Below are 25,188 nucleotides of genomic sequence, written 5' to 3'. Positions count from 1 at the left end.
ATATTGCAAACAAGCAAGTTACACACACTTTTGGATTCACAGTGCATATAAAGTTCTGTTTATTCTATACTGTAATCTACTAATTGTGCAATAGCATTATGTCTAAACATTGTAAAAACCTTAAATTAAAAATACTTTATTGCTAAATATTGCTAACAATCATCTGTGTCTTCAGAAAGTCATAATCTTTTTGCTGCGGAAGGTCTCACCTCAGTATAGAGGGCTGCTGAGTGACCAGGGCAGTAGTTGCTGAAGGTTGGGGTAGTTGTGGCAAGTTCTTAGAACGAGACAACAATGAACTTTGTTGCCATCAATGGATTCTTTCTTTCACGAATGATTTCTCTGTAGCATGCGATGCTGTTTTACAGCATTTTACCCATAGTAGAACTTCTTTGAAAATTGGGGTCAATCCTCTCAAACGCTGCTGCTGCTTTATTAACTAACTTGTGTAATATTCTAAATTCTTTGTGGTCATTTCAACAATGCTGACAGTATCTTCATCAGGAGTAGATTCCATTCCAAGAAACACTTTCTTTGCAGGTCCATAAGAAGCAACTTAAGATGAGTTGAATGTGGGCTCATAAGGACACTGCCTAAGGGGTAGAGGATGGGGCTGATGGGAAGCTCCATCTCATTCGGAGTCCAGACCTGAAGAAAGAAGAATCCCAGACTACGGTGGGGCAAGAAGATAGTGAGAAGGGGGGAAAAAAATCAGAATGAGTCCTTAAGGTCTGTAATCAGGAGGAAATACAAGAAACTCATCAAAGGCTAATAAAAGCAAAGCAACTCATTCCTTCAAGTTTGATCATGAGACTAGAGCAATTCAGTCACATCTTTAGGCTCCAATTTGAATTCTAGTTCCTTTGCTATTTCTACCATGTCTGCAATTACCTACTCCACTGAGATCCTGAATCCTGCAAAGTCATCAATAAGAGTTGGAATCAACTTTTTCCAAACTTCTTTACTTCTCTCACTCTTCACAGAATTGAAGAGATTTAGGGCCTTGCTCTGGGTTAGGCTTTGTCTTAAGGAAATGTTGTGACTAGTTTGGTCTTCTTTTGAGACCATTAAGACTTTCTCCATATCAGCAATAAGACTGTTTAGCTTTCTTATTATTCATGTGTTTGCTGGAGTAGCACTTTCACTCTCCTTCCAGAACTTTTCCTTTGCATCTACAACTTGGCCGTTTGGCACAAGAGGCCTAGCTTTTGTTGTATCTTGGCTCTTGATATGCCTTCTTCACTAAGCTCATTTCTAACTTTTGATTTTAAGTGTGAGATATGTGACTGTCATTCATTTGAACATCTAGAGGCCACTGTAGGGTTAATTGGCCTAACTTTAATATTTTTGTAATTCAGGAAATAGGCCCCAAAAGAGGGAGAGAGATGAGAGAACAGCCAGTCACTGGAGCAATCATAAGACACACACACTTATGATGAAGATTGCCATCTTCTATGGGTGTGGCTTGTAGTGACCCCAAAATAACAACATCAAATTATTAAGTAGTAGCATCAACAATCACTGATCTTTGATCACTGAATGAAAAAGTTTGAAATATTATGAAGATTATCAAAATGTGACACAGACACACAAAGTGAACACATGCTTTTGGAAAAATGGAAAAATGGCTCCAACAAGACTTGCTCAATGCAGGCTTGCCATAAATTTGTTAAAAATGCAATATCTGTAAAGTGCAATAAAGCGAGGCACAATAAAGTGTGTCCCTGTATTTCCAAAAGTTGGTGGTTAGCTGGATTTGGCTTATGGGATGTAGTTTTCTGAAGCCTGAAAAGTCCTATGGACATTTTCACTTTGATATTCTTTCCTTTCATTTTCCTAAAAGTAAATTGATTTTGTTGATTTAGAAAAGTCATGCTGACCTGCTGTCTTTTTGATGGGCAGCATTTGCTTCCCTGTTTTGGATAAGGATGTGCTAAACTCAAAGACTAATAGAGATGGTTAGGACATCCACATATGTCCTCCAGAATGTTCTGTCCTCTGGGAAATTCTGCTTTGTCACCTAGTGTTAAAGCAGGAGCTCATTTCTTCAGTGACAAGGGAGAAGAGCCGCAGGGATAGAAGAGAGATCAATGGGACAGGAGTGCACAACCTGTCAATCCTGAGTTTCTTTCCTGGCTCAGGGATGGACAAACATGTGGCTTTGGTGCGGGCTATTCCAATTCTCTGTGACTTGTTTTCTTCCTGATGATGTAGAAAAACATATTTTATTTAAAGACATAATTCACCTTATAGGTAATCTAGATAAAAATACTTGCTAAGTAAACCGGGAAAAAGTGGCCTAATTTAGGGGCGCTAAAGAATTCACTCTTGTTGCCTAAACATTTATATTTTCAATTTGTGAGTCCCTTTGCTTTTATCAGCCTTTGATGAGTTTCTTGTATTTCCTCCTGATTACAGACCTTAAGGACTCATTCTGATTTTTTTTTCCCTTCTCACTATCTTCTTGCCCCACCGTAGTCTGGGGATTCTTCTTTCTTCAAGTCTGGACTCAGAACGAGATGGAGTTTCCCTTCAGCCCCACCCTCTACCCCTTAGGCATGTCCTTATGAGCCCACATTCAACTCATCTTAAGTAGTTTACTACCAGAGCAATCTGTGAACAAAGAAGGGATAACAGAAGTGAACATGGGAGTTATATGACTGATAAAGATTTTTATCATAGTGGAAACTGGTTTGATACTCCTCTGTGTCTTCATTTTCTAAGTAAGAAAACATTTTTTTAATTACAAGAGTAAGAAATGAACCTCTGTTTTTGGTACTTTGGTAGACTAGCTATCCTGAAAAGCCACCTAATACAGAACTCCTAGGAAGGCTAGGTAAAATACAACAAACATCCTTTAAATACATAGCTGAAATTGTAGGACTATAAGAGAAATCTCCAGGAGACCAAAACAAAGAAGGAACTGGAAACCTGTGTAGCAATTTCATCCTGAAGCACTGGCTTCTGAGGGACGTTTGTCATTTTTAATAACCAAGTGGGCTCCCTTACAATGGCTGAACAGGAGGAAAGAGGTGGGCTTTAGATGCACTGAGGGTAGAAGGCTGGTTCTCTAAAGCCAGGACCTCAAGGGATACATCTGAAATAAAAGTGTGGAGTAGAAAAAAATGCAGCAGTCTGCAAAGGGAAATAACAAAGACACTTGTTATTTGCTCTAGGTTGGGGGGAAAAATGTCTTCTCTGATGTAATCGGGGCCTTCCCATTTATGGGTTTGGGATTGGATTTACACTACCTGACTCTCTAGGAAATCCTAGTTGGGGAATCAAACTGGTTCTTGTTTGGGGGACCCCAGGGTACCAGGCAAAAGCAAATACACATCCTCCATGCAGGCTTGTTCCCACACTCAGTCTCTGCAGCATTCTTACAGGTTAAATCCCAAATGTGACTTCTGAGTCCAAAATTTCAAAACACAGAGGATATGAACAATTTTGTGTAAAAATGTTAGCAGAAACAAGCAAAAGCAAAAGTAGATCCCCAATACTTGATATTGGAGTTATTAGATACAGAATATAACCATCATTAGTGGTATAGTGTGTTGTTATTCATACATATGATGGAAGGTTCCGTTAATTAGGAAGGTGTAATTCTAAACTCATGTACCTAATACACTAGGTCAAAAGCATAAAGCAAAATTTTATAAAACTCAGGTAGAAAGTGTAAACCCACCACCAAAGTGAAAGAAGATTTTCACACAAATCTCTTGTTAGATCACATACACCCAAATTTAGTAAGATCATGAGTTAAACTGCAAAATAAGTAAGATCAAGCTGTTGCACATATGTGGAAGCCTGTACCCAGCAATTAGGGAAATACGTTACTTTTTATTTTGGTAAAATATACACATAAGCCCAGGCGCGGTGGCTTACACCTGTAATCCCAGCACTTTGGGAGGCCAAGGCAGGCAGATCATGAGGTCAGGAGAGCGAGACCATCCTGGCTAACACAGTGAAACCCTGTCTCTACTAAAAACACACAAAAAAAATTAGCCGGGTGTGATGGCAGGCACCTGTAGTCCTAGCTACTCAGGAGGCTGAGGCAAGAGAATGGCGTGAACCCAGGAGGTGGAGCTTGCAGTGAGCCGAGATCGTGCCACTGCACTCCAGCCTGGGCAACAGAGCAAGACTCTGTCTCAAAAAAATACAGATAATGCTACAAAAATTCTCCTTGAGAAGAGCAACTCCAAGACACATAATTGTCAGATTCACCAAAGTTGAAATGAAGGAAAAAATGTTAAGGGCAGCTAGAGAGAAAGGTTGGGTTACCCACAAAGGGAAGCCCATCAGACTAACAGCAGATCTCTCGGCAGAAACCCTCCAAGCCCAGAAGAGAGTGGGGGCCAATATTCAACATTCTTAAAGAAAAGAATTTTCAACCCAGAATTTCATATCCAGCCAAACTAAGTTTCATAAGTGAAGGAGAAATACAATCCTTTACAGACAAGTAAATGCTTAGAGATTTTGTCACCACCAGGCCTGCCCTACAAGAGATCCTGAAGGAAGCACTAAACATGGAAACAAACAACAGGTACCAGCCATTGCAAAAACATGTCAAAATGTAAAGTCCATCAATGCTAGGAAGAAACTGCATCAACTAGCGAGCAAAATAACCAGCTAATATCATAATGACAGGATCAAGTTCACACACAACAATATTAACCTTAAATGTAAATGGACTAAATGGTTCAATTAAAAGACACAGACTGGCAAACTGGATAAAGAGTTAAGACCCATCAGTTTGCTGTATTCAGGAGACCCATCTCACATGCAGAGACACACATAGGCTCAAAACGAAGGGATGGAGAAAGATCTACCAAGTAAATGGAAACCAAAAAAAAAGCAGGGGTTGTAATCCTAGTCTCTATAAAACAGACTTTAAACCATCAAAGATCAAAAGAGACAAGGCCATTACATAATAGTAAAGGGATCAATTCATCAGGAAGAGCTAACTATCCTAAATATATATGCACCCAATACAGGAGCACCCAGATTCATAAAGCAAGTCCTTAGAGACTTACAGAGAGACTTAGACTCCCAAACAATAGTAATGGGAGACTTTAACACCCCACTGTCAACATTAGACAGATCAACAAGACAGAAAGTTAACAAGGATATCCAGGAATTGAACTCAACTCTGCACCAAGTGGACCTAATAGACATCTACAGAACTCTCCATCCCAAATCAGCAGAATATACATTCTTCTCAGTACCACATCACATTTATTCCAAAATTGACCACATAGTTGGAAGTAAAGCACTCCTCAGCAAATGTACAAGAACAGAAATTATAACAAACAGTCTCTCAGACCACAGTGCAATCAAACTAGAACTCAGGACTAAGAAACTCAATCAAAACCGCTCAACTACATGGAAACTGAACAACCTGCTCCTGAATGACTACTGGGTACATAATGAAATGAAGGCAGAATAAAGATGTTTTTTAAAACCAATGAGAACAAAGATACAACATACCAGAATCTCTGGGACACATTTAAAGGAGTGTGTAGAGGGAAATTTATAGCACTAAATGCCCACAAGAGAAAGCTGGAAAGATCTAAATTTGACACTCTAACATCACATTTAAAAGAACTAGAGAAGCAAGAGCAAACACATTCAAAAGCTAGCAGAAGGCAAGAAATAACTAAGATCAGAGCAGAACTGAAGGAGATAGAGACACAAAAAACCCTCCAAAAAATCAATGAATCCAGGAGCTGGTTTTTTGAAAAGATCAACAAAATTGACAGACCGCTAGCAAGACTAATAAAGATGAGAAGAGAGAAGAATCAAATAGATGCAATAAAAAATTGATAAAGGGGATATCACCACCGACCCCACAGAAATACAAACTACCATCAGAGAATACTATAAACACCTCTACACAAATAAACTAGAAAATCTAGAAGAAATGGATAATTTCCTGGACACTTACACTCTCCCAAGACTAAACCAGGAAGAAGTTCAATCCCTGAATAGATCAATAGTAGGCTCTGAAATTGAGGCAATAATTAATAGCCTACCAACCAAAGAAAGTCCAGCACCAGACGGATTCACAGCCGAATTCTACCAGAGGTATAAGGAGGAGTGGTACCATTCCTTCTGAAACTATTCCAATCAATAGAAAAAGAGGGAATCCTCCCCAACTCATTTTACGAGGCCAACATCATCCTGATACCAAAGCCTGACAGAGACACAACAAAAAAAGAGAATTTTAGACCAATATCCCTGATGAACATTGATGCAAAAATCCTCAGTAAAATACTGGCAAACCGAAAACAGCAGCATATCCAAAAGCTTATGCACCATGATCAAGTGGGCTTCATCCCTGGGATGCAAAGCTGGTTCAACATACACAAATCAATAAATGTAATCCAGCATATAAACAGAACCAAAGACAAAAACCACATGATTATCTCAATAGATGCAGAAAAGGCCTTTGACAAAATTCAACAGCCCTTCATGCTAAAAACTCTCAATAAATTCGGTATTGATGGAACGTATCTCAAAATAGTAAGAGCTATTTATGAAAAACCCACAGCCAATATCATCCTGAATGGGCAAAAACTGGAAGCGTTCCTTTTGAAAACTGGCACAAGACAGGGATGCCCTCTCTCACCACTCCTATTCAACATAGTGTTGAAAGTTCTGGCTAGGGCAATCAGGCAAGAGAAAGAAATCAAGAGTATTCAGTTAGGAAAAGAAGAAGTCAAACTGTCCCTGTTTGCAGATGACATGATTGTATATTTAGAAAACCCTATAGTCTCAGCCCAAAATCTCCTTAAGCTGATAAGCAACTTCAACAAAGTCTCAGGATACAAAATCAATGTGTAAAAATCACAAGCATTCAGACAAACAGAGAGCCAAATCATGAATGAACTTCCATTCACAATAACTTCAAAGAGAATAAAATACCTAGGAATCCAACTTACGAGGGATGTAAAGGACCTCTTCAAGGAGAACTACAAACCACTGCTCAGTGAAATAAAAGAGGACACAAACAAATGGAAGAACATACCATGCTCATGGATAGGAAGAATCAATATCGTGAAAACGGCCATACTGCCCAAGGTAATTTATAGATTCAATGCCATCCCCATTAAGCTACCAATGACTTTCCTCACAGAATTGGAAAAAAACTGCTTTAAAGTTCATATGGAACCAAAAAAGAGCCCGCATTGCCAAGACAATCCTAAGCCAAAAGAACAAAGCTGGAGGCATCACGCTACCTGACTTCAAACTATACTACAAGGCTACAGTAACCAAAACAGCATGGTACTGGTACCAAAACAGAGGTATAGACTGATGGAACAGAACAGAGACCTCAGAAATAATACCACACATCTACAGCCATCTGATCTTTGACAAACCTGAGAAAAACAAGAAATGGGGAAAGGATTCCCTATTTAATAAATGGTGCTGGGAAAATTGGCTAGCCATAAGTAGGAAGCTGAAACTGGATTCTTTCCTTACTCCTTATATGAAAATTAATTCAAGATGGATTAGAGATTTAAATGTTAGACCTAAAACCATAAAAACCATACAAGAAAACCTAGGTAATACCATTCAGGACATAGGCATGGGCAAGGACTTCATGTCTAAAACACCAAAAGCAACGGCAACAAAAGCCAAAATTGACAAATGGGATCTAATTAAACTAAAGAGCTTCTGCACAGCAAAAGAAACTACCATCAGAGTGAACAGGCAACCTACAGAATGGGAGAAAATTTTTGCAATCTACTCATCTGACAAAGGGCTAATATCCAGAACCTATAAAGAACTCAATCAAATTTATAAGAAAAAAGCAAACAACCCCATCAAAAAGTGGGCAAAAGATATGAAAAGACACTTCTCAAAACAAGACATTCATACAGCCAACAGACACATGAAAAAATGCTCATCATCACTTGCCATCAGAGAAATAATCAAAACCACAATGAGATACCATCTCACACCAGTTAGAATGGCAATCATTAAAAAATCAGGAAACAACAGGTGCTGGAGAGGATGTGGAGAAATAGGAACACTATTACACTGTTGGTGGGACTGTAAACTAGTTCAACTATTGTGGAAAACAGTGTGGCGATTCCTCGAGGATCTAGAACTAGAAATACCATTTGACCCAGCCATCCCATTACTGGGTATATACTCAAAGGATTATAAGTCATGGTACTATAAAGACACATGCACATGTATGTTTATTGCGGCACTATTCACAATAGCAAAGACTTGGAATCAACCCAAATGTCCATCAGTGACAGACTGGATTAAGAAAATGTGGCATATATACACTGTGGAACACTATGCAGCCGTAAAAAAAGATGAGTTTGTGTCCTTTGTAGGGACATGGATGCAGCTGGAAACCATCATTCTCAGCAAACTATCGCAAGAACAGAAAACCAAACACTGCGTGTTCTCACTCATAGGTGGGAATTGAACAATGAGATCACTTGGAGACAGGAAGGGGATCATCACACACCGGGTCCAATTGTGGGGAGGGGCGGGGAAGGGATAGTGTTAGGAGATATACTTAATGTAAATGATGAGTTAATGGGTGCAGCACACCAACATGGCACATGTATACATATGTAACAAACCTGCACGTTGTGCACATGTATCCTAGAACTCAAAGTATAATTTAAAAAAAAAAACACCAAAACAATCTCCCATTCCCGCTTCCCCGAGCTTCTGTTAACACACTTCTTTCTGTCTCTATGATTTTGACGACTCTTGGAGCCTCATTTGAGTGGAATCATATCCCTGTGTGATTTGTACTGTTATGACTGGCTTATTTCACTTAGGTTCATCCATGTGGTAGCATGTGTCAGAATTTCCTTCCTTTCTAAGGCTGAATATTCCATTATGTATATTTACCACATTTTTTTATCCATTTACCATTGATGGACAGTTGTGTTGCTTCCACATTTGACTGTTATGAATAATGTTGCTATGAACGCGGGTGTACAAACATGTATTTGAGTCCCTACTGTCAGTTCTTTTGGGTATATACCTAGAAGTGAAATTGGTGGATCATATGTTCATTCTATTTTTAATTTTTTGAGGAATGGCCGTACTGTTTTCTACAGTGGCTGCACCATCTTACATTCCCACCAGCAATACACAAGGGTTCCCATTTCTTCGCATCCTTGACAATATTTATTATTTTTGTTATTTGTTTTTTTAATGGTAGCTATCCTAATGGGTGTTGGGTAGTATCTCATTGTGGTTTTGATTTGCATTTCTCCAATGATTAGTGATGACGAGCATTTAAAAAATGTATTTATTGGACATTTTATATATTTTTAAGAGAAATAGCTAGTCAAGTCTTTTGTCTATTTAAAATTGTTTCATGGGTTATTTTTCTGTTGTAAACTTGTAGGACTTATTTATATATTCTGGATATTACTCTCTTATCAGGGATATGATTTGCAAATATTTTCTCCATCATGTAGGTTGCTTTTTTATGCTCTTAATAGTGTCCTTTGGTGTACAAAAGTTTTAAATTTTGATGTAATCCATTTAGACTTTTTTCTTTTGTTGTCTGTGCCTTTTGGCGTCATATGTAATAAATCATTGTCAGACTCAATGTCATGAGACTTTTTTCCTATGTTTTCTTCTAAGAGTTTATAGTTTTAGCTCTTACACTTAAGTCTTTGATCCGTTGTGAGTTAATCTTTGTGTAGGGTGTTATGTAAGGATCCAACTTCATTATTTTCTTGTAGATACTCAGTTTTCACAATTACCCTTTGTTGAAAAGACTGTCTTTTCCCCCCATTTAATCAGGAATTGATACCCTTGTTGAAAATCATTTGACCATTCATAAGAAGGTTTATTTCTGGCTCTTTCTATTCCATTGGTCTATATGTCTATTTTGATTAATTACTGTAAGCTTGTGGTATTTTGAAATCAGGAAGTGTGAGACCTCCAACTTTGTTCTTTTTCAAGGCTGTCTTGGTTATTTGTGGTCCACTGAAGTTTTATATGAATTTTAGGATGGATTTTTCTGTGTCTGCAAAAATTGTTGGGATTTTAATAGAAGTTGCATTGAATTTATAGGTTTCTTTAGGTTATAGTGACATCTTTACAAACTTAAGCCTTCCACTCCATGAGCATGAGATGTCTTTCCACTTATTGGTGTCTTTTTTAGTTCAGTAACATTTTATAGTTTTTCAGTGTATAATATTTTGCCTATTTGGTTAAATTTATTCCTAGGTATTTTATTCTTTTTAATGTTATTGTAAGTGGAATTGTTTTCTTAATTCTGCTTTAGATTTTTCTTTGTGTGTAGAAACACAACTGATTTTTGTGTTTTGATTTGTGTATCTGCAACTTTGCTGAATTCATTTATTGGTTCTAACATTTTGGGGTGTGTGGAATCCTTAGGAATTTTTACATATAAGATCATATTGTCTGTGAAGAGAGATAATTTGGCTTCCTCCTTTCCAACTTGGATGCCTTTTATTTCTCTCTCTCTTTTTTTTTTCCTAATTGCTCTATCTAGGACTTCTAGTGTTATCTTGACTGCAAGTGGCAATGTGAGCATCCTTCTCTTGTTCCCGAACTTAGAGAAAAAGCTTTTAATCTTTTACTATAGACTATGATGCAGCCATAGGCTTTCAGTATATGACCTTCATTATGCTGAGGTAGCTTCCTTCTATTCCTAGTTTGTTGAGTATTTACATCATGAGCAGTAATGAATTTTGTCAAATGCTTTTTCTATATCAATTAAGATGATCATATGGTTGGTTTGTTTTTTTCATCTTTGTTCTCTTAATGTGCTGCATTATATTGACTGATTTTCATATGGTAAGATATCCTTTGCATTCCAGGAATAAATCCCACTTGATCAGATGTACAGTCCTTTTAATGTGCTGCTGAATTCTGTTTGCTAGTATTTTGAGGATTTTTGCATCATTATTAATTAAAGATATTGGTCTGTAGTTCTTTTCTTGTAGTGCCTTTGGATTTTGTATCAGGTTGATGTTGGGCTCATAGAATGAGTTTGGAAGTGTTCCCTCCTCTTTAATTTTTGGAAGAGTTTGAGGAAGATTGGCATTAGTTTTTCTTTAAATGTATTGTAGAATGAACTGGTAAAATTTCCTGGTCCTGGGCTTTTCTTAGATGAGAGGCTTTTCATTACTGAGTCAATCTCCTTACTAGTTATAGATATGTTAATATTTTCTATTTCCTCACAATTCTGTCTTGTTAGGTTGTGTGTTTCTAAAATTTGTCCATTTCATCTATGATATTCAATCTGTTGGCATATAATTGTTCATAGTATTCTCATTATCTTTTTATTCTGTCTGTAAAAATTGGTAGGAATGTCCCCTTTTTCATTTCTGATTTTACTTATTTGAGTCTTTATTATTTCTTCTGCTAGTTTTGGGTTTAGTTTGGTCTTTTTTCCGGTTCCTCATTAAGGCATAAATTTAGGTTGTTCATTTAAATCTTTTTTTCTATGTAAGATGATTTTAAAGTAAACATGAATTTGTCAGAGTTCAATATAATTAGAAAATCTTTGTCTTATTTGAAGCCTTTTTTATTAAAAAAATTTTTAGTTGACACAATAATTGTACAATTTATGAGATACAAAGTGATATTTTGATACATGTATACAGTGTGTAATCATCAAATCAGGGTAATTAGCATATCCATTACTTCAAACATTTATGTTTACTGTTTTATACTTTCTAATTCTCTGTCACAATTCTCTACCTTGTTATTTTTTAAAACATTAATTGCAGTTGTTTCAGGGTCTGTATCTGTTAATTTCATTATTTAGATCTCCTCTAAGTCTGTTTCTATTGTCTTTTTTGGTTGGAATTTGGTCAATTCTTATCTTTTTTTAACTCTTATTTTAAAAAAGTTATTTCAATAGTTTTGGGGGAACAGGTGGTATTTGGATACATGGATAAATTCTTTAGTGTTGATTTATGAGGTTTTGGTGCACCAGTCACCCAAACAGTGTACGTTGTACCCAATGTGTAGTCTTTTATCCCTCACCCCCAGCTTCCACCCTTCCCCTTGAGTCCGCAGAGTCCATTATATCATTCTTCTGCCTTTGCATCCTCAGAGCTTAGCTCCTGCTTATAAGTGAGAATATTCAATATCTGGTTTTTCATTCCTGAGTTAATCAACTTAGAATAATGGTCTCCAACTCCATGCAGGTTGCTGTGAATGCCATTATTTTGTCCTTTTATGGCTATTATTCGATGGTGTATATATACTGTGTTTTCTTTATCCACTCACTGATTGATGGCATTTAGGCTGGTTCCATATTTTGGAAACTGCAAATAGGATTGCTATAAACATGCATGTGCAAGTGTCTTTTTCATATAATGACTCCTTTTCCTCTGGGGGTATACACAGTAGTGGGATTGCCAGATCAAATGGTAGTTCTACCTTTAGTTCTTTAAGGAGTCTCTATGCTATGTTCTATAGTGGTTGTACTAGTTTATCTTTCCACCAGCAGTTTAAAAGTGTTCCCTTTTCACCAAATCCCTGCCAAAATCTATTAATTTTTATATTATGGCGATTCTTGCAGGAGTAAGGTGGTACTGCATTGTGGTTTAGATTTGCATTTCCCTGATCATTAGTGATGTTGAGCATTTTTTCTTATGTTTGTTGGCCACTTTTATATCTTCTTTAGAGAATTGTCTATTCATGTCCTTATCCCACTTTTTGATGGGATTTTTTTTTTATGATTTGTTTGAGTTCCTTGTAGATTCTGGATATTAGTCCTTCGTTGGATGCACAGTTTGTGAATATTTTCTCCTACTCAGCAGGTTGTCTGTTTGCTGATTATTTCTGTTGCTGTGCAGAACCTTTTTAGTTTAACTATGTCCTATCTATTTGTCTTTGTTTTTGTCCCATTTGCTTTTGGGTTCTTGGTCATGAAGTCTTTGTCTAAGCCAGTGTCTAGAAGAGTTTTTTCTGACGTTAACTTCTAGAATTTTTATGGTTTCAGGTCTTAGATTTAAGTCTTTGATCCATCTTGAGTTGATTTTTGTATAAGGTGAGAGATGGGATCCAGTTTCATTTTTCTGTATGTGGCTTGCTAATTTTCCCAGCACCATTTGTTGAACAGTGTGTCCTTTTCCCGCTTCATGTTTTTGTTTGGTTTGTTGAAGATCAGCTGACTGTAAGTATTTGACTTTGTTTCTGGGTTCTCTATTCTGTTCCATTGGTTTATGTGCCTATTTTTATACCAGTACCATACTGTTTTGGTGCTTCCCATTTCATTTCTAATTGAACTTATTTGGTTCTTCTCTCTTAGTTTCTTGGTTAATCTCACTAGTGGCTTATCAATTTTGTTTATCTTTTCAAAGAACCAGCTTTTTGTTTCATCTATCTTTTGTATTTTTTTTTTTGTTTCAATTTCATTTAATTCTGCTCTGATCTTGGTTATTTCTTTTCTTCTCTTGGTTTGGGTTTCATTTGTTCTTGTTTCTCTAGTTCCTTGAGGTGTGACCTTAGATTGTCTGTGCTTGCTCTTTCAGACTTTTTGATGTAGGCATTTAAGGCTATGAACTTTCCTCTTAGCACCACTTTTGCAGTATCTCAGAGGTTTTGATAGGTTGTGTTACTATTATTGTTCAGTTCAAAGAACCTTTTAATTTTCATCTTGACTGTATTGTTGACCCAAAGATCATTGAGGAGCACATTATTTAATTTCCATGTATTTGTGTAGTTTTGAGGGTACCTTTGGAGTTAATTTGAAATTTTATTTCATTGTGGTCTGAGAAAGTACTTGATATAATTTTTATTTTCTTAAATTTATTGAGATTTGTTTTGTGATACAAGAATAACAACTCCTGCATACTTTTGGTTTCCATCTGCATGGAATATCTTTTTCCACCCCTTTACTTTAAGTTTATGTGTGTCCTTACATGTTAGGTGAGTCTCTTGAAGATAGCAGATACTTGGTTGGTGGATTTTTACCCATTCTGCCATTCTGTATTTTTTAAGTGGAGCATTTAGGCCACTTACATCATGCTAATTGTTGCCTGAATTCCTTGTGTTTTTTCATTGTGTTGTTGTTTTATAGGCCCTGTGAGATTTATGCTTTAAAGAGGTTGTATATTGGTGTATTTCAAGGTTTTGTTTCAAGATTTAGATCTCCTTTTAGCATTTCTTGTAGTGCTCACTTGATAGCAGTGAATTCTCTCAGCATTTGTTCGTCTGAAAAAGACTTTATCTCCCCTTCATTTATGAAGCTTAGTTTTGCTGGATACAAAATTTTGGGGTTGATAATTATTTTGTTTAAAGAGGCTAAAGATAGGACCCTTTGAGCTTGTAGGCTTTCTGCTGAGAAAACTTCTGTTTATCTGATAGGTTTTCCTTTATATGTTACCTGGATGCTTTTGCCTCACAGCTCTTAAGATCCTTCCCTTTTTATTGATTTTAGATAATCTGATGATTATGTGCCTAGGTGATGATCTTTTTTGCAATAAATTTCCCAGGTGTTCATTGAGCTTCTTGTATTTAGATGTCTAGATCTCTAGCAAGGTCAGAGAAGTTTTCCTCGATTATTACCTCAAATAAGTTTTCCAGACTTTTAGATTTCTCTTCCTTCTCAGAAACAGCAATTAATCTTATGTTTGGTTGCTTAACATAATGCCAAATTTCTTGGAGGTTTTGTTCATCTAAAAAATTTTTTTTCTTTGTTTTTGTCAGATTGGGTCAATTCAAAAGCCTTGTCTTCAAGTTCTGGAGTTCTTTTACTTGTTCTAGTCTATTGTTGAAATTTTCCAGTGTATTTTGTATTTCTCTAAGTGTGTCTTTCATTTCCAGAAATTGTGATTGTTTTTTCTTTATGATATCTATTTGTCTGGGGAGTGTTTTATTCAAAGCCTGTATTTTTTTAAAAAATTGTTTAAGTTGTTTTTCACAATTCTCTGGTACCTCCTTGAGTAGTTTAATAATCAACCTTTTGAATTCTTTATCTGGCAATTAAGATTTCTTCTTGGTTTGGATTCATTGCTGGAGAGCTAGTGTGATCTTTTGGGGGGTGTTATAGAAACTTGTTTTGTCATATTACCAGAATTACTTTTATGGTTCCTTGTCATTTGGGTAGACTGTTTCAGTGGAAATATCTAGAACTCAAGGACTGCTGTTCAGATTCTTTTGTCCCATGGGGTGGTCCCTTGATGTGGTGCTCTCCCCTTTCCCCTAGGGATGGGCTTCCTGAGAGCAAGACTGCAGTGATTGTTATTGCTCTTCTGAGTCTAGCAACCCAGTGGGGCTACTGGACTCTGGGCTGAGGCTGGGGAATATCTGCAAAGAATCTTGTGATGTGATCTGTCTTCAGGTCTACCAGCCATGGATACTAGCACATGCTCTGGTGGAGGTGGCAGGGGAGTGAAGTGTGAAATGGATTCTGTGAGTCCTTGTTTGTAGTTTTGTTTCATGCATTGGTTTTCTTACATGCTGGTTATGCTGGCAGTGACATAATTACATGGACAGACTCAGAACCTCTGGTTAGCCAGGATGTTGCAGGCAGTGGAATTAGCTGTTGTTTTCTCCTTCTTTGGAGCATCCCCATTGTTCTGTTAAGAGTTGCTGTAATGTCTTGAGTTGGTTGGCCTCCAGTCAGGAGGTGGTGCTTTCAAGAGAGTATCAGCTGCAGTAGTAGAAGGGGGATGTAAGTTTGCCCTAAGTTGTCCAGGATAAGTATTCAGGTTTGCCAGGCAATGGGAGGGGCCATAGAGCTTCCAAGAGTTTGTCTTTTGTCTTTGGCTACCAGGGCAGGTAGAGAAAAACCATCAGGTGGAAGCAAGGTTAGGTGGTTCCAAGCTCAGACTCTCCTTGGGCCAGGGTTGCTGCAGCCATTGTGTGGGATGGAGGGGTGGTTCTCAGGCCAATGGAGTTATGTTCCAAGGGGGATTACAGCTGCCCTTCCTGCATGATACAGGTTGCCAGGGAAGTGAGGGAAGCTGGCAGTGACAGGCCTGACCCAGCTCCCACACAGCCAGCAAGGCCAGTCTTACTCCCACCATGCCCTGCCAACAGTGCTGAGTTTATATCCAGGTAGCTGGTGGATAGGGCTGAGATCTTGCCCCAGGCTACAAGCCTCCTAACTGAGAAAGCAAGCAGGCCTTTCAGACCATGACCCTACCTGCCTACCTCCACCATCAGTTGCAGCTTCTGTGCTTGTACCTGCACTTGATTCATCCCCTGGATTCTGCTCAGGAAAACTAGTGCTCAGTTGAAATTATTACAAAGTTCAGCAAGAAGCTTCTTTCACCCTGTGGCCTCTCCCTAATTTTCTGGCTACCTTCCCCAAGGATCCCTGTGAGATAAAGTCAGGGATGGCTTCCTTAGGCTCAAGCTAGGGACTGGGAGTGCCTACAGAGCTCTTCTCACTGCTTCTTCTACCTTTAAATTTCACTCAGTTCCCTAAATCTATTTCAGCTCTAGGTGAGGTTAAATCCTTCTCCCTTGATCTGGATTTTCTGGTTCCCTAGTAGGGGATGTGTGTTTGAAGGCAGATTTATCCCCTCTCATGCTTTGAGAACTCATAGTTTTTCACCTGTCTCATGGAGTTTACAGTGGCATGCCACTTTTTTCAAAGGACCTATTTGAAGCCTTTTAAACAGTAATTCTTACACTGACCACAAAACTTGTCATGTGGCAGACTCTTTCTAGAAGAAACTAGAATGTCATCCTGTGTGCAGTTTCCTGCACCAGCCCAAACCACATGAGCCCAGGTAGGAGCTCTCTGTGTCCATCTGCTTTTCTGCAGACCACTGTGGCTGCCCTGTTACAGGTCTTCTCTGCTGTTTCCAGCTTGTTTTCATTGAAAGCCCAAGATTTTGGATCTCTTTTCTTCTTTTCAGTGTTGTCTTGCTTTATTTTTATCTTTGCTTCCTTCTCCTTTGCCAGGGAACACCTGTCCCTCCAGAGTTGCATCAGCACACTTGTCTTCACTGACAAAAGAGTTCTCGATCTCCCACGCATATTTTCCATCATGAATTATGAAGATAGTATGGTCTGATCCCACAGTGAACTTCTGGACATTTCATTAGCATTGAGAAGACTGCCCTGACCGAGGCTCATGATTTCCTCTCTCTTTCTCAGTGGGGCTTCCTGATACAGTGACAAACATATAAGAATCTTCCCTTTTTTTCATCATTTTCAATGTGCTTTCAGGTTTGCCCAGGTCTATATGTAAGAAGTTGACAGGTTTTAGGGTCTCTTGTGCTCTCGAAGATCTTTTTTTATGTTATCATCCTTCTCCCACTCTACCAGAAAACATGCCATGTCTATATCACAGTAATTATGAATATCCTCCTCCTTTTGAGGAAGTGAGATAGCCTTACTGGGTGTCCTGACTGGGCCCTTGGCTGCACAAGTCCCAGGTAGCTGCAGCAGCAGCAGCAGGCCAGAGGCATGAATCAGGACCATTTCTATGCACACCTAGCTGGAGGTTGCCATTTCTCTTTCTTCATTTTGAGTATATATTTTTGAATCTACAAATGTCCCTAGTAACACTGCTTTTGCTGCATCCCATAGATTTTGGTATGTTGTGTTTTCATTTTCATTTGTCTCAAGATATTTTCTAATTTTGCCTTTATTTTTTGACCCAATAGTTGTATAAGAAAGTATTGTTTAATTTCTGCATATTTGTAAATTTTCCCCTTTTTTTTCCTGCTATTGATTTCTAGTTTCATTCCAGAGTGGTTGGAAGAGATAACCTGTATGATTGCTGTCTTTTTAAATTTATTAAGGCTTATTTCATGCCCTAACATGTCATTTATTCTGGATAATGTTCCAAATACGCTTGAGAAAAAAATGTGGTTTTTTGCTTTGCTGGATAAAATATTCTATGTATGTTTGTTAGGTCCAGTTGGTCTTTCATGTTGTTCAATACCTCTGTGTCCTTATATTCTGTCATACATGCTGTCTAGCTCTTCTATCATTAATAAAAAGTGGGATATTAAAGTGTCTTACTATAATTATAGAGCTATTTCTCCTTTTAATTCTGTCAATGTTTACTTAATATATTTAGGACCTCTGAAGTTTGCTATATATATGTTTATAATTGTTATATCTTCTAGATGAATCAACCCTTTTATCATTACATAATATCAACCTTTGTGTCTTGTAACAGTTTTTGGCTTAAAGCCTATTTTGTCTGATATTAGTTTAGCCATCCTTTCTTTGGTTATTATTTTTATAGTGTATCTTTTTCCATCTTTCAACCTAAGCATGTCCTTAGATCTAAAGTGAGTCTCTTGTGGACAGTATATAGTAGAATCATGTTTTTAAAAATTTAATTGGCCAATCTGTGTCTTTCGATTGGGAAGTTTAACCTATTTACATTTAAAGTTATTGCTGATAGGGCAAGACTCACTATTGGTATTTTGTTTTCTTTCTGTGAGTCTTATAGTTTTTCTTTGTCCCTCATTTCCTTCCTTCTTGCCTTAATTTATGTTTAATTATTTTTGTAGTGACATATTTTTGATTACCTTCTCATTTTACTTTGTGTATATTCTATAGATATTTTCTTTCTGGTAACCATGGGGATTCCCTAAAATATTCTAAAATTGTACTAAGTTTTAAACTGATACCAACTTAAGTTGCATATAAAAATGTTACTCTTTTAGAGCTATACCTCCTTTATGTTATTAACATAACACATTACATTTTAATTTTTTTTTTGAGATAGTCTCTCTCTGCTGCCCAGGCTGGAGTGAAGGGGTTAGATCTTGGCTCAGTGTAACCTCCACCTCCCAGGCTCAAGCAATTCCCCCTCCTCAGTCTCCACATCTAGCTGCTGCTGCTGATGATGATTATTATTTTTGTATTTAGAGACAGGGTTTCACTGTGTTGTCCAGGCTGGTCTCAAACTCCTGGACTCAAGTGATTCATCTGCCTTGGCTTCCCAAAGTGCTGGGATTACAGGTGTGAGCCACTGTGCCCAGACCTATTGTGTAGCATTAATGTAGATTTATTTTTTATGCTTTTGCTTTTATATCCTGTAAAGGAAGAAAAAGTGAAATTATAAACCAAAATTACAATACTGGTTTTGGTATTTGTTCATGTGTTTACCAAGGAACTTTATATTTTTATGTGGTTTTGAATTACTGTCTAGTATGCTTTCATTTAAACTTGAAGAAATCACTGTAGCATTTCTTGTGGGGCAGGTCTGGTGGAAATAAATTTCCTTATTTGCTTTTCTGGAAATTTCTTAATTTCTCTCACATTTTTTGAAGAATAGTTTTGTCAGATATAGAATTATTGGTGAAGTTTTTTTCTCTTTCAACACTTTAAATATATCATCCTACTGCCTTTTGGCTTGCATGGTTTCTGCTGAGAAATCTGATAATCTTATTGAGGATCCCTTGTATATGACAATTTGCTTTTTTCTTGCTGCTTTCAAGAATCTCTTTTAAACATTTTCTTTTAAAATTTTTTGGGTACATAGTAGATATATGTGTGTGTGTGTGTGTGTGTGTGTGTGTGTGTGATTTATGGGATATTTGGGTATTTGGGGATATTTTGATACAGGTATACAGCGTGTGATAATCACATCAGGGCAAAAGGGGGATCTGTCACTTCAAGCATTTATCCTTTGTATTACAAACAATCAAATTATACTCTTAGTTATTTTTAAATGTACAATTATTGACTATAGCCAGCCGATTGTGCTATCAAATGCTAGGTCTTATTCTTTCTTTCTAAGTACTTTTTGTACTCATTAACCATCCCCACTTCTCCCCCCTCCCTACCTCCTTTCCCAGCTTCTGGTAGTCATTCTTCAAGAATCCGTCTTTGTCTTTTGATAGCTTGATTATAATGTGTCTCAGTGTTGTTTTCTTTGGTTTTATTCTACTTGGAGCTTGTTCAGCTTCTTGTATATCTATGTATTTCCTCAAATTTGGGAAGTTTTTGGCCATTATTTCTTCAAATAAACTCCCTACCTCATTCTTTCTATTCTCCTGAGATTCCTTTAATGTATATTTTGGTTGGCTTGATGGTAGCCCATAGTCCCTTAGGCTCCATTCACTTTCTTCTTTTTTCTTTTGCTACTCAGGCTTCATAATTTCAAATAACCTGTCTTCAGGTTTGCTGATTCTTTCTTCTTCCTGTTTTTATTTGCTGATGAACCCTTCTAATATATTTTCTCAATTCAGTGTTTGTCTTGCAGCTCCAGAATTTGTTTGGTTATTTAAAAAATTTCTATTTGAATTTATTTGTGACAGTTGTTTTAAAGTCTTTGTCTAGCAAGTCCAAAGCCTGTATTTCTTTAGGGTTGGTTTTGGAAATTTCTTTTCCTTTGAATGAGTCATATTTCTGTTTCTCTGTATGACTTGTGCTTTTGCTTTTGTTGAAAATTAGACATTTGAAAAACGGCCACCTTTCCTAGTCTTTGCTGACTGCCTCTGTGAGGGAGATGGTATACCTTCTCATAAGGCCAGCGTGAAGGCTTAAGTTCTCAGATCTTTCGTCAGCGAGCATATTCTCTGGGTCTGTTTGCATGCTTGCCTCCCACCCCAACTTCATTCTCCTGTATATACAGCTGCTTTTAACTGTCTTAATTTCCTTAAAAATCTCATCCCTGCTTCTTCTCAGGGCCGGGAACTCTTGCATTATTCTTTCTGCAATCTCTTATCTCCAGATGTTCATGAGTCACAAGTCTCCCTGCAGTCTTCACATGCCATGGTACCCACCACTGCCATCAATATCTTCCAACCTGGTATCCAAATGATGCTGAAATTTCTGTCTGAACTCTGGATTAGATTATACAGAAATCATTTCCATGGTCAGCCCACAGAGAGGTCAGAATATTTCAAACAAGTTTCACAATTTTCCTTTCATCCTGCAAGAGGGAACCAGAAAATGGGCCACTTCTTCCCAACAATGCCATGCCAGAGAGAGGGTAGGGCCACGTTGAGCTAAAATGCCACAATATTACTGCCATTTTGAGTATGGCTTTTTTTTTCTTTTTTCTTTTTTCTTTTCTTTTCTTTTTTTTTTTTGATTGGGCATTTACTTGTTTGCGCAGATCTTCGGTCTCCAGGGCTCCTATAAAGCTATTTTAGTCATTAGTTGTTTATTATATATTTCCTTGGAAGAATGAGAGTCTGGCCATGTGCAGTGGCTCACGCCTGCAATACTAGCACTTTGCGAGGCCAAGCCAGGCAGATCATCTGAGGTCAGGAGTTTGAGACCAGCCTGGCCAACATGGTGAAACCCTGTCTCTACTAAAAATACAAAAAAAAAAAAAAAAAAAAAAAGCCCGGCATGGTGGCACATGCCTGTAACCCAGCTACTCAGGAGGCTGAGAGAGGAGAATTGCTTGAACCTGGGAGGTAGAGGTTCAGTGAGCTGAGATCGTGCCATTGCACTTCAGCCTGGGTGACAGAGTAAGACTCTGTCTCAAAAAGTAAGTAAGTAAGTAAGTAAATAAATAAATAAATGCCTGGGACTTCCTATCCTATCATCTTGCCGATGTCCTCAGGAAATATATTCTTAAGCACACACGAAATCTTTACAAAAACAGATTATATGGCAGTTCAAAACTCAAGCCTCAATAAATGTCAAAAAATCAGTGTTACAGTATACAGAAACTTTTCTTGCTTTAATGCATTTAAGGTTAGACTTGATAATATAAGGACTGTCTTACAAAATTCAAATCACACAACAAAGCAACTATTAGGTAAAAAAGAAATTAGGCTCAATTAAATTACCTTTAAAAAATTGAAATGGCATGAAGACATTGCAGATTGAAAAGCAAAAGAAGGAAAATTCTAAAATACTTTTAATAATAGCAACAACAAAAAACTCTACATATAAAAGCTTGTAGGTTGCAGCTAAAATAGGATTTAGAGGAAAATTAATGGTCTTAAATGCCAACATTGAAAAATTAATGAGCCAAACAATACTACCTATCTTGAGCACATAAAACAATGCTGGCCACATAATAGACACACAAATATTTGTTGAATGAATTATTGAATAAATCTAACTTAAGAAATTCGATAAAGGAAAACATGGAGTTGGCCCCAAAGAAAGTAGAAGGAAAAAGAAAGTAACAGAAAATAAAAAAGATATTATTGAAATATAAAATATATAATGGAGTCAGTAAAGTCAGAAGTTAGTTGTTCCAAAAATCTAATTTCATAGATAAACTTATAACACATATAGCAGTCAACTGGGAGGCAGAGATTGCAGTGAGCCAAGATCATGCCACTGTGCCCCAGCCTGGGCAACAGAACAAGATACTGTCACAAAAAAAAAAAAAAAAAAAAAAAAAGAAGCAATTAAATCATATCTTGAATTAAATCATATCTTGAATACGCTGGTAATTATTGTCTTCAGGTAAGCTGAATGAAAACGAGAGTCAGTATTTATCTTTTGAGAATTTGTTTAAAGGACCAAATTCAAATGCCCTCATGTCCAGATAGACTCCCTTTTACCATTCTCCCATGGACAAGGAGTAACAGGGCATCAATATGATAGCCTTGTTTGATTTGCCTCCTGCTTAGGTTTGTCTCCAATTGGACAGACCAGATGGGAATTAGTCCATGAGAACCACACCGCAGATGAGTTTGGGAGTTTGTTCAATGCAGTGTTTTGATATGGGGATTGAGAAATTCAGAGTCCCAGATCCATTTCATTGGCCTTTTGCATTGGCCTCTGTGTGACCTGTGATTAAGCACTGGCATCAGCCCACTCTAGTAGGCTATTTAACTGCATCCTGGACTGTGACTCACTTCAGTGGTGGGCTGGCGGCTGGAGAAGTAGCAGCATCTATACTCAAGACACACTGGTGATGCTTCCTCACAGTCCTCACAGCTCACCATCAGGACTTCTGACTACTCAGCCATTGTTCCAAACCAAGTTTACCCATCTTGATTTGGTGTCTTGAGCAATCAACTGTCATTCTTATTTTAACATTATGCTACTTTCCTGGATATGCTTCCTAAATCTTTTGGCTAGAAAATCTATTATCAGGGTAGATGAGGCATTTATTCATTAATTCAACAAGTATTTATTGAACATCTCTCTTCCAGGTGTGTTATAAATACACAATGTTCCCTGTTCGAAAGAAATATCTTTAATAGAATTACTCCCTGCATATGGCTTACAGGATCAATATGGGTCATGTTTTTGCAATGGGCCTCTAGATGACACCAGGATTTATAGTTGTGATCACTTTTTGCACACTAGTCACGCTACTACAAGTTGAATATCCCTTATTTGATATCCTTGGGACCAGAAGTGTTAAAAATTACAGATTTTTCTGAATTTTGAAATATTTACATATACATAATGGGATATCTTGGGGATGGGGTCCAGGTCTAAACACAAAATTTGTATTTCACATACAATTGATACACATAGCCTGAAGGTAATTTTATTTTCTTTTGGGGATGCTGAACAAAGTGTGTATATGGTGCCTGCATTTTGACTGTGACCTGCCACATCAAGTCAGATGTGGAATTTTCCATTCATGGCATCACATTGGTGCTCAAAAAGTTTCTGATTTTGGAGCATTTTGGATTTCAGATTTTTGGATTAGGGATGCTCAATCTGTATTGCTGATCACATTTCCTTTTCGGGGACTCCAGGATTTCCAGGAGAAACAGCTTGGAATGAAATATATACATGTGTGTATATATTTTACACACACACACACACACGTGCTGAATGTGGTAGGATACACAAAAGAAACCACAGCAGGCCTTATCACACTATGTAGCCCAGGACGGACAACTGGGAAATGAGGAAGACTGAGAGCTCAGTGGGCATTGGGCAGGATGAGGCAGCTTGCCTGAGCAGAAGCACCAGCACAGATCTTACATCAGAGACAGAGCTTTACTAGAGTTTGGCATTGACCAGAAAATGGATTTCACATGCATAGAGAGTGGAAAGACTGCATTGGTCTTTTTTACTACCCTCATGCTGGAAGTTTTACTAGCCAACTTAAATGTAAATGCCATGATTGGCTCTGGTCCAAATTTTTATAAAGCAGTAGTTCTCAGAACTATTTTACACTCTTAAATTAAAAGTTTTGAGGTTGGGTGCCGTGGCTCACACCTGTAATTCTAATAATTTGGGAGGCCAAGGCGGGTGGATTGCCTGAGCTCAGAAGTTTGAGACCAGCCTGGGCAACATGGTAAACCCCATCTCTACCAAAAATATAAAACATTAGCTAGGTGTGGCGGTGTGCACCTGTAATCCCAGCTACTAGGGAGGCTGAGGCAGGAGAATTGCTAGAACCCGGGAGGCAGAGGTTGCAGTGAGCCGAGATTACGCCACTGCACTCCAGTCTGGGCGACAGAGCGAGACTCCGTCTCTTAAAAAAAAAAAAAAAGTTTTGAGAGCCCACAAAAACCTTTGTTTGTGTGAATCATACTTATGAATATTTACTGTATTAGAAATGAAAACAGAACGTTAAAAATTAATTTTAAAATAAGAATAAGCCCATTGCATGTAAAACATAAAATGTAATGAAAAAGAATGTACTTTTCAAAATAATCTAGTGAGAAGAGTGGCATTGTTTTATATTTTTAATGTCTGGCTTAATAGCAAGCAGTTAGATGCTCACACCTGCTCCTGCATTCAGTCTTTGCCCATGTTCCACGTCATGGAGCGTCTGGAAACTCCACTCTACGCTGGTGAGAGAATGACAGTGAAAAAGGCAAATCTTGTCTTTGTGTTATTAGGAAAATAGTTTTGCCTTTGTGGACCTCTTGAAAAGGCCTTAGACCCTCCCAGGGGAATCTAGACCACACTTTGAGAACACTGTTCTAGAATCTCATGGCTGACAAGGTGCTTTCAACATATGTCAACCTTGTCAGTCTTTTCCACACAGGTTTCACTGAAGACAGAGGAAGGTAAAGGTATAACCCTGGGGCCTAGATGAAGCAGCTTACTCTAAGTGTGGAATTTCTTTTCTTTTCTTTTCTTTTTTCTTGGACAGAGTTTCACTCTTGTGGTGCAATCTCAGCTCACAGCAACCTCTGCCTCCCAGGTTCAAGCGATTCTCCTGCCTCAGCCGCCCTAGTAGCCGAGATTACAGGTGCCCGCCACCACACGTGGCTAATTTTTTGTAATTTTAGTAGAGACAGGGTTTCATCATTTTGGCCAGGCTGGTCATTAGCTCCTGACCTCAGATGATCCACCAGCCTCAGCCTCCCAAAGTGCTGGGATTATAGATGTGAGCCA

The 25,188-nt window shown here is 37.8% G+C and overlaps 1 protein-coding gene across 1 annotated transcript in view; it reads right to left on the bottom strand.

Annotated features, from left to right (window-relative positions):
* Positions 1 to 21,871: 21,871 nt before the first annotated feature.
* ANO6 (anoctamin 6) overlaps positions 21,872 to 25,188 on the bottom strand; it is a 224,412-nt gene continuing 221,095 nt past the window's right edge. Inside the window, exon 21 of the mRNA XM_025403747.1 lies at positions 21,872 to 22,238. Within this exon, the coding sequence (XP_025259532.1) occupies positions 22,068 to 22,238 (171 nt within the window). The 3' untranslated portion in view covers positions 21,872 to 22,067. The remainder of the gene's footprint in view (positions 22,239 to 25,188) is intronic.

The sequence above is a fragment of the Theropithecus gelada genome, chromosome 11 (genome assembly GCF_003255815.1).
Source record: "Theropithecus gelada isolate Dixy chromosome 11, Tgel_1.0, whole genome shotgun sequence".
Lineage (NCBI taxonomy): Eukaryota > Metazoa > Chordata > Mammalia > Primates > Cercopithecidae > Theropithecus > Theropithecus gelada.
This window is presented reverse-complemented; position numbering and strand designations above follow the sequence as displayed.